Source organism: Nannospalax galili, unplaced genomic scaffold, assembly GCF_000622305.1.
Source record: "Nannospalax galili isolate Female #2095 unplaced genomic scaffold, S.galili_v1.0 scaffold1046, whole genome shotgun sequence".
NCBI lineage: Eukaryota > Metazoa > Chordata > Mammalia > Rodentia > Spalacidae > Nannospalax > Nannospalax galili.
Window position 1 is genome coordinate 255068 of NW_008354526.1, and position 15447 is coordinate 270514.

Here is a 15447-nt window from a genome sequence, read left to right on the forward strand (position 1 = left end):
GATGCTAGACAGGCAATACCTTCTTTTGAGTTGTTGGCCAGAGTGGCCCAAGGGACTCCCAGATAGTAATCCAGCATAGAACTGGGAAAATGAACAGCAGATCCCAATCTTATCTAAAGGAATATTGACAACTGATTGCTGCTAGATGAGGAACAGCTGACCCTCCTAAAACAAAGACCTCTAGATAGGCTGACTAGATTCACCACAAGGGCAAGTAGTGGGGAATGGCGGCGGGGGGAGGGGGGTGCCGTCAACACAGCAGACAGTATCAGGGATATCAGAGTATAAGGGCTCTAGTGGGGGGAGGGAGGCTATCTGGGACGTGGGCGTATAGTCAAATGAGATGGTTTGGGATGTTCTGTGTGATACACACACAAAACAAATTTAAAAAAAATGTATTATATTTGAGGAGGAAGCATGGAAGTTTACATCATGCTAATTAGCAGAGGTGATAAACAATACCATTGAAATCTGCTTGATGACTTTATAGACATGCACAGGCACCAAGGATCCAAGTGCACCCGATTATGACTAGTAATAATCAGATACATACAGATTAGAGATGCATGTGCCAACATCTCAGTGTTAGTAGCAAAAACAATGAGTCTTTCTGCAAGGAACAATATATTCTAAAATGAAATGGAAATCTTTTTTAAAGGCTAAAAACTCATCCAATTTTATGTCTTACAGGGGTTATACTGAGTTCAATAGTATATAACTGTATTAATTCAACTGTGAACCTAGAAACTTGCACCCAGTTGTGAAAGAGATGTACTGTTGCTCTGGAGTGTGTTATTGAATATGTTAAAACTGTAGTGAAAAGTTTCTAATCATGTAGTTATTAAAAATTTTAAAAAGTATAATGATTAAAAAAATAATTCTTCAAAGAATAAAAATTTGCTCCTTAATAATTAGTAGATGTGAAAAACATTATCATTGAAATCTACCTGACGACTTTATATCCATGCTCAGATGCCAAGGAGCTCAGAAAGTAACCGACTGTGACTAGTAATAATCTGATATATAGAGATTAGAAATGCATGTGCATCTTAATGTCAACTTAGCATTAAAAATGAAGTTTTCTGCATGAAACTGTATTTTAATACTTAAATGGAGATCTTTTTTTAAAGGTTAAAACCTCATTTAATTTTATGTCTTATAGGATTTATACTGAGTACAGTATTGTATAACTGTAATAATTCAGCTGTAAACTTAAAAATCTACAGCCAATTTTGTAAGAGATGCAGCCTAGCTCAGAAAATTGTTATTGAATATGTCAATGCTGATGTAATGAAATGCTTCTTCTAAGTATGTGGTTATTAAATAAATAATTTTTAAAAATCCATGGTGAAAATATTTATTTTTATTTTATGTATATGGGTGTTATGCCTGCCTGTATATAAGTGTACCAGTGTCGTCCAGTGCCTGCGGAAGACAGAAGAAGGCATTAGATCCCATGGAACTGGAGTTATAGACAGTTGTTAGCCACCATGTAGGCGCTGGGATTCCAACCCGGGTCTTCTGCAAGACCAGTCAGTGCTTTTAACTACTGAACCATCTCTCCAGCCCCATATTTATGTCTTTCCCAAAAAGTAAATAATAAGGGACTGGAGAGATGGCTCAGCGGTTAAGAGTACTGGCTACTCTTGCAGATGATCTGGGTTCAGTTCTCAGCAGCCACATGTTGGCTAACAACCATCTATAACTACAGTTCTAGTGGATCCATCACCCTCTTCTGGCCTGTATGGACATTGCACTATACCAGTACATTCACATAGATGCCAGCAAAATACTCATACACAATAAAATAAATCAAAAAAAATTTTAAATGATGTTAAAAATTCTTTTTGTGTCCTTAATTTTATTTCCTGAGTATCAATAAGAATATAATCATTACTGATCATTTGTAAAATATATGATCGTAAAGAACTAGGAAAATATGTTTTATTAACCATTCATTGCCAACCTTGGTAAGTGATCTTTGTAATCACTTTTCTATATTCTTCTTTCTCTTTTTCTTGGGGAGGATGTCTTTTTTGAGAATTTTATAATTTTTAATCTTGTTCTGACATTTACTAATTCAGTATCTAGAGGAAAAGATGAAGAAAGTGAAATTAGGGATATTACGGAAATGGTTACAGAACAAATAAAGGTGAGACCACTTTTACTCACATCATTTAGAAAGAATAAGAGCAAAAGATAGTCAGTAATCACGGGCGTAGAGTCTTTGGGGAAAAGACCTATTCAGTGGGTAAGAAAGATGTGGTGAGTATGATGTCTGGGAACAGACTCAGGATCAGGGGTCTTTTTGAGACAGGATCTCTGTGTAGCCCCAGCTGTCCTGGAACTGCCAGAGATCTGCCTGATTCTGCCTCCCAAGTGCTGGGACCAAAGGTGTACGCCACCACGTCTGGCTTGTTTTTCTTTACGTAGTTGAGAAATATTTTGTCCAGTTGGAGTGTAGGTAGCTCTTTAAGGCAGACTGTCCTCCCTAATCTGTGTACTTGTTCTCCCTGTCTTCTGGCCCTCTCCCCATCTACCTCTCATCAGATTGTGGCCTTTACATTTTCTGCCATAAGGAGTTGAGTGTGCTTTTCCTTATAGCTGATGACTTGAATTAAAAAAAAAAAATCAGTATTGTGTGTGTATGTGCACACATTGCATATGAAAGTGAGTATGGATGTGTCTGGAGGTCAGAGGACAGCTTTCAGGAGTTGGTTCTTTCTTTCCATGGTGGTCAGGCTTGTGTGACAAATACTTTAACTCCCAAGCCACCTCACCAGTTGAATTTGCTTTTCTGTTTTTAGACAGGGTTTTATGTAGCTCAGACTGACTGTAAACTTGATATATAGCTAAGACTGGTTTTGAACTCCTGATCCCATTGCCTCTACCTCCTGAGTTCTGGAATTAATGTGTGCCACCATGCCTGGCTGCTGATAATTTAAAACTGTCTCTGGATGATTTGAAGGAAGATGAGTTTCCTATAATGTACCACCTTGATGTGTGTTTTAATTATGGTGAAATTAATTATGGAATATATGTTTCTTACAACTTCATGCTAATTTTGTGCCTTAGTTGTACTTAACATTAGGTTCTTTTTTTGGTGTTTTTGAGACAGGGTCTCCCTGTAGCCCCAGCTGTCCTGGAACTCACTATGTAGACCAGGCTGACCTTGAACTCAAAGAGATTGCCTGCCTCTGCCTCCCAAGTGCTGGGATTAAAGGCGTGCACCACCATGCCTGGCTAACATTAGGTTCTTTATATTTCTATTTTTAGATATTCTTTACAATTTGATATAGAACAATAAAGATTAACGTTTATTTTATCTTCATTGTGATATGTATCTTCTCTGTGTAAAAGAACTCTCTATCTCTCTTAAAAGCAGAAGTGTAACTACCTTGCAGCATGTTTCAGAGTAATTTGTTTGGGTAAGAGTATGAGGCCTTCGGAGATTATGTTTTCTTTGCATATAATTAGAATTTTTCTGGAAATGGACTTCCTTGTTGGCCTTCTAGTCCCTTGAAAACTAAAGCTTTGTTCCAGTTCCTACCGTCCCTAGGATTTTCCCTGCTAGTGTCTACAGTGAGTAGACAGGAGTCACCTAAGAATTTCTTTTGTTTCATCCTCACTGTCAGTGCTGCGGGTGGAGATTCTTTCCAGACTTTAGCCTTTCTTATTGGCCCTTAATACTTTGCCAGATTTTTTTTTTGACATATATTTTAAGGGAAAATGGAGGAAGGAGTTTTAGTTATTAATCATTAATATTAACTCTAATAAACCAAAGATAAACATCTCCACAAGTGTGATTTATTTTTTGAAAGATTTATTTTTATTTTATGTATCTGAGTGTTTGCCTGCATATATATAAGGGTTCCATGTGTGTGTCTGGTGTCTGTGGGGGCCAGGAGAGGGTGTTTGATCTCCTGGAACTGGAAACAGTTTTGAGTTGCCCTGTTCATGCTGGGAACTGAACAAGGGTCCTCTACAAGGCCAGCAAATGCTCTTAACCACTGGACCATCTCTCCAACTTGCTTTTTTTTTTTGTAATTGAAAAATAAAGATTGGAGTTGGCGAGCAGAGACAACCTTTTCCCAGTTATCAGTCTTACTGGGTTTTAATTTTTTAAAATTTATTTCATGTGTATGAGTGTTATGCCTGCATTGTATGTAAGTGCACCAGTATTATACAGTGCCCACAGAGGACAGCAGAGGGCATTGGATTCCCTGGAACTGGAGTTACGGATGGTTGTTAGCTGCCATGTGGGTGCTGGGATTCAAACCTGGGTTTTCTGTAAAAACAGCCAGTGCTCTTAACCACTGAGCCATCTCTTCAGTTCCCATAGTGGGTTTTTAAAAGAAATAATTGGATTTTGGTTTTAATGAGTTGCTCAAAGCTGTATGCATATTTAAATGGTTTTGAAAACTTTTTTTTTTTTCTTATTGTAGTTCATAGAAAACTGTTTTTGAGACAGGGTCTCACTATGTCTATTACCCTGACTGGCTTGGAACTCATTGTGTAGACCATGCTGGTTTTGAACTCAGATCCTCCTGCCTTTGCCTCCCGAGTGCTAGGACTAAAGGTGTGGACCACCAAGCCTAGCCTTCATAGAAAACTTAAGAGAAAGAATAAAAGGGTACATAAAAATCACTCATAGCTCATAATCCACTATTTACAATCAACTACTTAAACTTTCCTAGACATTTATTGAACTCTTAAGTGCTAGGCATTTTTGAAAATTTGCTGCATGTTGTTTGTATCTGGCCTGTTTTCATTTAATGTTACTTTCCAGACAAAACTCAGTTTGTTAAACTTTTATTTGTAAAAGCCCTGTACCCTGTTCATAACTTCATAGTCGTTTTCAGTAATTTTTAGTCTTTTTCCTCCCCTTTTGGTCATTGAAGTCTGTCTTCAAATGGAGTATATTTAGTAGTTACTTTTGTGTTACTGGGACCAGAATCATGATTGAAACAAACTTAAGGGAGGAAAGGCTTATTCTGGCTTCTTCTTTCAGAGGACAGTCTGTCAAGGTAAGGAAGGCATGGCAGCAGACTGGAGGCAGAGAAAGCAGACTGGAACCAGTGGCTAATAAAAGCTTCAGAGGCCAGTGTATAATGACCTACTTCTGGCAGGCAGTCCATTTCCTAAAAGCTCCCTCCATAGCCTTCAAAACAGAGCCACAAACTGGGGACCTAGCATACAGAGCATGAATTTGTGGCAGCAGATCGGATTCAAACCATAACAACAGGTGTACAGAATACAGATGTCCTGCATGGATGAATGGGGAATGATTTGATTGAAAGGGCATAATGGCCTGGGATACCACCTTGACGTGGTTTTCTCCAAAGAGAGAAATGTTATCCTTGTAGTTAATCTCTTTGTTATATTTGATCAGAGAAGGTAGTTTGCATGATTCTTTCGGTTAGGAATTTCTGGTTAATCCTCCTTTCATGTTCCATAATTGTTCAAATATGAATCTACCATTTATCTGTTTTGAACCCTGGGTTTTGAGGGGACTTTAGTCTGCAGCCATGACTAGATTTATCTATTTTCTCTACTGGCTTTTGATTTCTATATTTGAAGCTCCTTTGTCTGTTACATTACAGAATTTTTGTAGTTTCTGTTAATATGGAACCTTATAGTAAGTTCTATTAATGAATTTATAAGTCATTTTATCTTGAGTTGTAGTTGTATAATGTTATTTCTGCCACATTGTCTCTTTTTCCTTATTTGACTGTATTTCTGAATTTTGTTTTAGGTATGTTTTTTATAAATCTGTCTACACTAGCATCTACTCAGGCTTAAATGAATTTAACTGTGTTCTCTTTGTATTCATATTCCTATGTTTTCCCACCCCCATTTGCTCTTTCTCCCACTCCCCTTCTTTCCCCTTCAGCAGCAGCCCCAGCCCTTCCCTGTGTGTTCAGTAGCATTTCCTGTCCAGCCTGCAGGGAGAGCCTTTTGCACAAGACTTCTAAATTTCTCATTGCATTGGTATCCTCTTTAGGATGAATGAAACAGCGCTACTCAAATCTCATTTCTGACTTAAAGCTGTATCAGATCCTCTTCAGAAATGAGGAAATGAATTTGACGGGTGAAATACCTGCAGCAGACCTGTTTATCTACTTAGGAAGTTTGAGGGCCCCAGTTTGACGTCACATACCTCTGTACCTCATGCTGAGTAAATATGTAATTTAAATTTGTCTTCCATTTACCCTTTCCTCTCTAATGTGTGGAGTATGTTCATACACTGCTAGAGGAATATCTGCACTGACCTTTAAGTAACTGTAATCAGTTCAAGAGAAAGCTGCTCTGCCATTATTCATTCAGCTCTTCGGCTTTTCATGGAGAAAGCCTCTGGTTCTTCCCCTGCCTCTGACACATGCTAACCCCCTCCCTTTCTTAAACAATATCCTGGGTTCCCGTTCACTGTCTTGGTCACCAGTGTTTAGCTATACTTTAGTACTATTGCTTTCTTTTCCTTCTAATTTTTTTGTCATCTTGCATTTTTATATATTAACTTGATTTTCCGCTGAAAGTAGTGGTTAAATTATTTCTTGAAAAATTGCTGCTCTGGGTCCATGCTGCCTGCCCATCATCATCATCATCATCATCATCACCACCACCACCACCACCCCGACCCCCCATGCTGCTGCCATGGGAGTGCAGGTGGACACTATCTTACCCATAGATGGGCACATCTTCCTGAAGTGGCCAGACCTGTATGGTGCAACTAACACCGGGATGCTTGAAAATGGAAAGAAATTTGATTCCTTCAGGAACAGAAACAAGCAGGAGGTAGTTTGAGGCTGGGAAGGACAGGTGACCCAGATGAATATGTGTCAGAGAGCCAAGCTGATAAGGTCCCCAGACTATGCCTATGAAGCCACTAGGTACCCTGACATCCCACTACACACCACACTGAGTGCTTCTCCAACTGGAATGATAGAAGTGGTCTCCTCCCTCAGACCCCTGCACACAGATCTGCCACAGAGGGATCTGGGACCACCAGACATGTGCACATGAATCCACATGGAGCTTTTCATGATGTCCCACTCCTCTTTTTATAGACATCTGTCCAAATGAATGTGTTTTGACACTCAGCTTTGTTTTAGACACCTCTGTGCCCTTATTTCTTCTATGCGTGTTGACCCAAATGATATGCCATAAACCTCATTACTCCTTTTGTTTTGGGGTGAAGATTCAATTTCGGTCTTTTGGATCTAGGCTTCCGATTGAGTATATTGTCAAGTACTAACAGCACAAGTGATAGTTTAACTTAAGAGTAGGAATTGGGGGCTGGAGAGATGGCTCAGCAGTTAAGAGCACTGACTGCTCTAAACCTCTTGCAGAGGACCCAGGTTCGACTCCCAGCACCCACAGGGCAGCTCTGAACAGTTCTTAACTCCAGTTCCAGGGGATCCGACAGCCTCTTCTGACCTCTGTAGGCATTGCATGACACGGGTGCACTCACATGCATGCAGGCAATAATACACTTATACATGTAAAATAAAAAAATATTAAAAAAAAGAATAGGACTTGGTGTTGGGTTGGGTTTGCAAGTATTTTTCTTTTATTGTATGAAGTTTTATTATATATTAAGACACTCTTGCTGCTGTACTGTAAAGCCATAGCAGATTTGAGCTGCTGCTGAGGTCTGGATTGTTCTCTAGGATGAGGAAGGTCGTTGTATTAAATTCAAAGCCTTGCCCAAACTGAAATTAAGAGGGGGGAGCCTTGCCTTTGCCAGCCCCTCTTAGCCTCCCCCAAACCCTCTGCCTTTTAAAGAAGGTCCCATCCCACTGTGATGTTGGACACTGCAGGTATCTGTCCCTGGGCCAGCAGGGACCTCTGAACCCTTCTTTGTGACCTGGCTTAATTTTTTTTTCCATCCTATGGTTTTTCTAATGAATTTTGAGGACTTTTGTAATCTTGTGACTATCCAAGATACACTTCCTAAATTTTAAGAACTTTAATTAAAAGTTTGAATTGAAGGTGCTTTTTGTAGACTAACCACCCAATGGATGCTTGGTCATCATGACAAATCGTTGCGTGTTCTCTAAGGAAATGATACTGGTCATCTTAGCTTCAGCATCTCCTAAGTTTTGATGCTTGATTCTCTGCTGATCTTGGCTTCCTAGATTTTCTTCCCTCAGTCCCTTCTTACCGTTTGCTGTCCTGTGTAGTGATTTATGCTTTTGTTCTCCTCTCCCCACATCTGAGTTTCAGTTATTATTGCAATGAAAGTACTTTATGCTGGCTTTTTGATAAAAGAAAAAGTGAAGCCAGATGTGATGACACACCTTTGATCCTAGCAGAGGCAGATTGCTGAGATCAAGGCCAGCCAGGTCTAGCTATATAGTTATGAGTTCAGGTCAGCTGGGGCTACAGGGAGACCCTGTCTCAAAAAACAGAACAACAACAAAAAGAAAGATTGAATGAATTTTAAAGACAAATATTAAACACAGGGTAAATGGGTGCCATGGAATTGGGGTTTGTTGTGTGTAGAGGTTGAGTGTGCCCTACTGAGAAGGTAGTGTGGGCTGAATGAGATCTAGCGTCACTTGGCTAGCATTCTCAAGGCTTTCCAGTTATTCCTGCTTTGTCTGCAGCACTGATCAATAGAGCAAGATCTAGCTAAGTGCTTACTGAGCGTGTGCTTTGTATAGAAAACTGTGTACTGAGGATACAGTCTGGTCTGCACTGTAGGTAGGGAGGATGGTGTGTACCTGAGATGCAGTAGGTGTGAATATGAGGACGTGTTCCAATGGAGGGAGCAGAGGTCATCATTGTCTCCGGGTGGGAGGCCTTGGTGTGCACTTCTGTTTCCATCAGATACCACTTCCTTTTTGAATCTAAGTCTGCATCAGTTTTGGAGAAAAAGGAGTGTTTCTTTATTGGTGCTACTCTGAGAAACACTGTATCCAAAAGGCAGTGCTGTGTTGGTCCTCAGAAGACAAGAGTGACTACCAGAGTTCTGGTCCTAGCATACCTAATGCTTTTTGAGTACCAGCCTGTTGCTTGCTTGCTGCTGCTGCTGCTGCTCCTCTTCATCCTCCTCCTCCTCTTCCTTCTCCCCCTCCTCCTCCTCCTCCTCCTCTTTCTTATTCTTCACTTTTTCTTTTCTTTTTAATGTGTGAGTATTTTGCCTGCATGTATGAAAGTGCATCTGTGTCTTGGAATGCTCACAGATGCCAGAAGAGGGAACTGGAGTTATGGACAGTTGTTAGCTGCCAGGTGGGTGCTGGGAACTGAACTTGGGTCTCTGCAAGAGTAACCAGTGCTCTTAACCACTGAGTTGTCTCTCCAGCCCTTGAGTACCAAATTCTTCATCTTTGAAAAGCAGTGTCCTGCTTCATAAGGCAGCGTATGTGTGAGCTGTCTGCTTATATATACTTGTATATCAACAGTATTCCTGTTTACTCTATATTTAATATACTGATGGGTTGATTTGTGAAGGTATTTGGATGGTTACTTATTTTCTGTTTTTTTTTTTTCTTTTTCTCTAGGTCTTGATGCCGAACTTTACTATGTGAGAAATGACCTTATTAGTCACTATGCTCTATCCTTTAACCTGCTAGTACCCAGTGAGAAAAATTTCCTACACTTCACTTGGCATGCAAAGTCCAAGGTAAGAGAACTGTTGGCAAACATGACAGGGTCACTCAGTCCTCCAGAGGCAAGGGGCTGTCATCTCCACAGAAGGGTCAGTGGTGATATGCCATACAGAGCTGGGTCTTTTCAGGTTTCTATTGTAGGTCTTGAGCCTATTCCTCTAAAACCTGACAAATTTAGGGGACCACCATTTAGGTTATTTGCACATCACAGAGCATTTGTATCCTTTTAGACTTTTCAAATGGGATCTGGATCTAGCTTGGGAAGAGGACAGTTAAATCTGATATTGACCCTGTTGGTATGAGGAGGCGATGTGGGTACATGGCAGAACAGCTGAGCCATGTCTTCCAGATGTGTTTGGTGACATGGGTGTAGTTTTCCTGTTCCTGGTGCAACCAAGGTGTAGCATACACATCCATCCATGTGCATTGTGGTGAGGCTCCTTAACTTTAGAGGCTAACCTAAGGGCTTAGGGATTTCTTGCCTGGTTTATTTGTTGCTAAATTCTTCACATCTTTGTCTGCCTGGGTTCCTCAAATACAAGATTTCCCCTATAGGGGCTGACCACCTCCCACCCTAAACAACTTCAGTCTACTTTATATAAAAAGCTTCAAGTATGGTCTTATTTGAGAAGGAAAAATAGTTGTGTTACTAAAAATAAAGAATACTTACTTTGTTTTTAAGTATCATAAAGTGATACCTATTCAGATACTTGTTTCAAGTTGAATTTTGCTTCATTTTTATCTAGATTTTTCTTTAATTTTTTTTCTACTTAGAAAACAATAAAGATTATTGAGAATATTCATTTATTACAGAAATGTTTCAAGAATTGTGAGACTTTGTAATTCTACACCTAGAAGAATCATTACTGTAGTTTGGTATAATTTCTCCAAGATCCCTTTTTTCTCTTTTAAGCAAAAAGGATTTTATGATGCATACGTTATTTGATATTTTTGCCTTACCTAATAATAATATATCTTGATATCTTTCCATTTCTCTGCTTTACTCATTTTCTTTAATGATACTATATCTATATGATATGTCTCTGTTTATGCTACAAAATGGGTAGTGTATCACCATTTATGAACTGCCTCGTTGCTGGATACATAGATTTTCATTAGCATTTTACTGTTTAATGTTTCCAGCAGGCATAGTAGCAAGTGCCTATAATCCCAGCACACAAGAGGCTAAGGCAGGAGGAAAGTGATTTTAAGGCTAGTTTGGGCTACTTAGGAGTGGGCTGTCATTTTCCAGGGTAACCTTGGCTACATAGCAAGACTCTGTGTCTAAAAATAAACAAGCAGCCGGGCGTGGTGGCGCATGCCTTTAATCCTAGCACTCCAGAGGCAGAGGCAGGCGGATCTCTGTGAGTTCAAGGCCAGCCTGGTCTACATAGTGAGTTCCAGGATAGGTGGGGCTACAGGGAGACCCTGTCTCAAAAAGACAAAAAAAAAAAAACAACCCCCCCAAGCAAATATGCTTCCCTTCATTGTCATGCAGTTTCTTTCATTTCATTTGACAGACAAAATGTAGTGTAAAAGGATGATTCAAAACATTTGGTAGCAGGACTGGAGAGATGACTCGGTGGTTAAGAATACTTGCTGCTCTTCCACAAGCCCTGAGTTTGGTTCCCAGCACCCACTATTGTGTGACTCATAACTGCCTGTCACTCCAGCTCCAGGGGATCCAGTGCCTTCTTCTGGCCTCCAAGAGTATAAATGTGGTACACACACGCACACACACACACACACACACACACACACACACACACACACACTGAAATTAAAAGAAAAAATTAAAAAAGTTGGTAGCATGTATCTTTTGATATTTCTACCATTCTGTTTAAAAATTTTTTATTATAACTTTTTTCTACCTGCTGTTGATGAATATAGAAATGCAGAAAAAAGCCTGTGTGTTTATAAATACATTAAGAACATCTTTGTCCAAAAAGGTTTGTGCACTTACACCATTATTTCTGGACAGTAAATGATCAGTATTGATGCAAAAGGCTGGGTCAGAGTGTGTATGTTTAAGATTTTGATAGATATTCCCAAATTGTTTCTCCCTTTCTTCTCCCAAAATGGTACCAGTGAATCAGCATTCTATATAAGGCTGCTTTTTTTTTTTTATGATTACTTCTTTTTTAGGAATTCCTTTTACATAGGAGTATATCTGTTTTGTTTTGTTTTTTAGAAAAAGCATTTCATTATAGCTTTAACATACTCAATAACAGTTTCTAGAGCACAGATACATCTCTTTCAAAAGTGGCTATAAAATTTTTAGGTTTGCTGTTGAAATAATACAGTTATACAATATTGAACTCAGTATAAGCCCTGGAAGACATAACATTGAATGAGTTTTTAACCTTAAAAAAGATCTCCATTTCATTTTAAAATATACTGTTTCTTACAGAAAGACTCATTGTTTTCATTAATAACGCTTAGATGGTGGCACACGTGTCTCTAATCTGTATGTATCTGATTATCACTAGTTGTGGTCGGTTGCACTCAGATCCTCGGCACCTGTCTGATTACTTCTTAACACTAAATATTTAAAAAATTTAAATGTTTGTCATTCAGTAAGTAAAGGTGATCACATAAGCATACGTGTATTCATGTTATGCATGCTTACACCTGTTACAGGAATGTTACATGCTCATTGAAATACAGCTGTAGGAATGATGTGAGCATAGTTGCATTAGCTGAGTTCTTGGGTAAGCCTGTGCTTCTTACAGTTTGGAGCATCTCAGCTATTCAACACTATTGCCTTGGGGCTCTTTCTTTAGGGAGAAAACTGCAGACAGGTCAGTAAAGAAAATTCATGTATAATAATTAAAAATGTGTAGTGAATGATAGCTTTAATATGTAAATACCAAAATAAATAGTCATTTTCAGTGGATGGACACCTGCACTCAAAGGAAACTAGACTAATGCACTTTTAGTATTGTTACATAAAATTGTGTTACTGACTTAAGGTACTTTTTCCTTTGTTTGTTTTTGGAAACAGGGTTTCCCTGTAGCCCCAGCTGGCCTGGAACTTGACCAGGCTGGCCTCTGTCTCACAGATCTGCCTGCCCTTGCCTCCCAAGTACTGGGATTAAAGGTATGTGCCACCATGCCTAGTTTAAGGTAACTTTTACTTTTGATATAATTTCAAACAGAAGTTACAAGACTAGTATAATACAAAGAAGTCTTTTTTTTTTTTTAATAGGAGTCTTCTGCATTCTAGGCAGGCAGTCTACACTTGAGCTACATTATCAGCCTTGAAAATTTTTTATATTTATTTATTATGAATATGTATGTGTATGAGAACACATGTATCATGGCGTACATGTGGAGGACAGAAGACAACTTGTAGGAATCAATTCTGTCTTCCTAACAAGTGGGTTCCTGGCTTGAATTCAGATCATCAGATTTGGCAGCAAGTACCTTTACCCCTGAGCCATCTTGCTGGCCCTCCAGCCTTTTAAAGGCACCTTTTTTTTTTTGTCTTTTTGAAGCAGGGTCTCCCTGTCACGCCAGCTGTCCTGAAACTCACTATGTAGACCAGGCCTTGAGCTCACAGAGATCTGCCTGCCTCTGCCTCCCAAGTGCTGAGACTACAGGTTTGTGCCACCACACCCGGCCTAAAGGCACCTTTTTAAAAATATTTTGCCACAGGGTCTCACTGAGTCACCCAAGTTGTCCTTAAACTCACTCTGTAGCCTAGGTAAGCTTTGCATTGGTGATCTTCCTGCTTCAGCCTCCAGTGTAGCTGGGATTAGAAGCCTGAGCCACTAGGCCCAACATGAGAACTTTTTAAAAAAAGTTTTATGTATGTATTTCTGTGTCTGTATGTGTCTGCATGAGTGTATGCGTGTGTGTATGTATGTGTGTGTGTGTGTTTCAGAAGAGGGTGTCAAATTCTTCAGAACTGAGTTACAGGCATTTGCAAGATGCAATGTAATACGGGTACTGGGATCCAGACATAAACTGCTGAGTCATCTTTCTAGCTCAGGGAAGCAATCATTGTGTTCCTTTACTCCTAAGTACTTCAGTCTGCATTGTCTAAGAACAGAGGTGTTATTTATATAACCAAAGTCAGGAAATTTAGCATGGTTATTGTATTGTAAGATAATTCACAGTATTCATAGTTTACCAGCTCTTCTAAAAATCTTTATAATTAATTTTTTACTAGCTGTCTTAGTTTGTTCTTCATTGCTGTGACAAAATACTCTGACCACTACCAACTTGGGGAGGAAAGGGTTTATTTATTTGTCTTACATCTCCCAGGTCGCATGCAGTTCATCAGGGAGCCCAAGGTAGGAACTCAGGGCAGGAACCTGGAGGCAGGAGCTGGAGCACAGGCCATGGAGGAACGCTGCTTACTGGCTTGCTCCCCTGGCTCCTGCTCAGCCTGCTTTCTTATGCAACACAGGCCCACCTACCCAGGGGTGGCACCACCCACAGTGGGCTGGGCCCTCCCACATCACTCATCAAGAAGATGCCCTTCAGACATGGCCACAGGCCAGTCCAATAGAGGCAATTTCCCGATTGAGGCTCCCTCAACCCAGGTGTGTCAAGTTGACACAAAAGCTATCCAGCACACTAGCTGATGTCTCTTTAGTTTGTGTTAATCTGAACAATTTTGCTGGCTTTTTTTGTGTTTCAGGCTATGATGTTGGTAGTGGGGATTTGGGTTTAGGTGCCTTGCCACGGAAGAAAGTAGATGGAGGGGTCTTCTATGAATGTATATGCTGAAGGGAAGCACTGGAGGGGCCATGTACCCCAGTTGTTCTTTCATACTATTTACATTATCTTACAGAGCACATGTTAAAGCTACACCCTTATTTGTATACATTTGGGTTTCTGCTTAATGATACTGCAGTTCCTAATTCTAGTTCTTATGTTATAGTATCCAGTGACTTTTAGCACAATTGTTCAATTGAAGTTTATTTTAAAAGTTAATCACACAAATAGGCAATATATGGACATGGTACAAATTCGTAAGGCACGTGGATATACAGTGAAAAAGAAACCTTTCCGCCTTCATAGTACCACACTGAGCTGAGCAAGCCCACCACCTAGTTCTCCTTCCCTAGTCATACACTGCTGCCTGATTGCTGTCAACCTGTTCTAAAGAAAGAGTACATTGATAAGCATCAGTGTGTGTGCATATGTGTATATATGTGTATGTGAATTTAAATGCTTCATGCTTTTGTGTACTTTGCAGACTTCTGAGCCAACGTATCCTGGTCAAGCTTCTTTGTTCCTTCGTACTGAGTTGTGTAGTTTTCCCTCTTCAGACGACTGGGAAGGGACTTGCTTAAACTAGTCATAGAAGCAGAAGCAGCCAGGAGATAAAGATGACCTGAAATGGAAAGTCATTAGGAGCTGAAGGGATGGTGAAGTGGTTCTTCACTTGCTTATTTGGTTCTGACTGCAGTCATGAACTTTCAGAAGGAAGGCTGTCGCTCCCAAGTTCTAACACTTTATCAGAACTCCAGTGCTTGCTTTTTAAGGTCTTGCCAGTTGAAACATTTGCTTTTGAGGATCTCCAGACTCCTTGGTACATCACTTCAGCATTGTAGCTATTTTAACATTGCTTTTCACACATCAAAGCTTTTGTTGGTAGCATTGTTCTCCAATGTTTACTTGACTGTTTGGTCTTGCCAGAGATTGTAACTCCCTCACAGGCTGGAGCTGTGTGTGCCTTTTTCTTAACATGTATGTCACACATGCTTTTGTGAGTGGTTGAGAATGTGTTGAGTTTTAAGATGGGAGTAGTAGAACTCTGGTATTGATTCTCTCACAAGGCCACACATTATAAAAAGAAAAAAAGATGGACTACTAGGCA

The 15447-nt window shown here is 39.8% G+C and overlaps 1 protein-coding gene across 3 annotated transcripts in view; it reads left to right on the plus strand.

The window, feature by feature from the left end:
- Positions 1-15447, plus strand: part of Ryk (receptor like tyrosine kinase) — a 98215-nt gene that overhangs the window by 16104 nt on the left and 66664 nt on the right. For all 3 annotated transcript variants that reach the window (XM_008851724.3, XM_008851723.2, XM_017802841.2), the window contains exon 2: positions 9507-9628. In XM_008851724.3, the coding sequence (XP_008849946.1) occupies positions 9507-9628 (122 nt within the window). The remainder of the gene's footprint in view (positions 1-9506; positions 9629-15447) is intronic.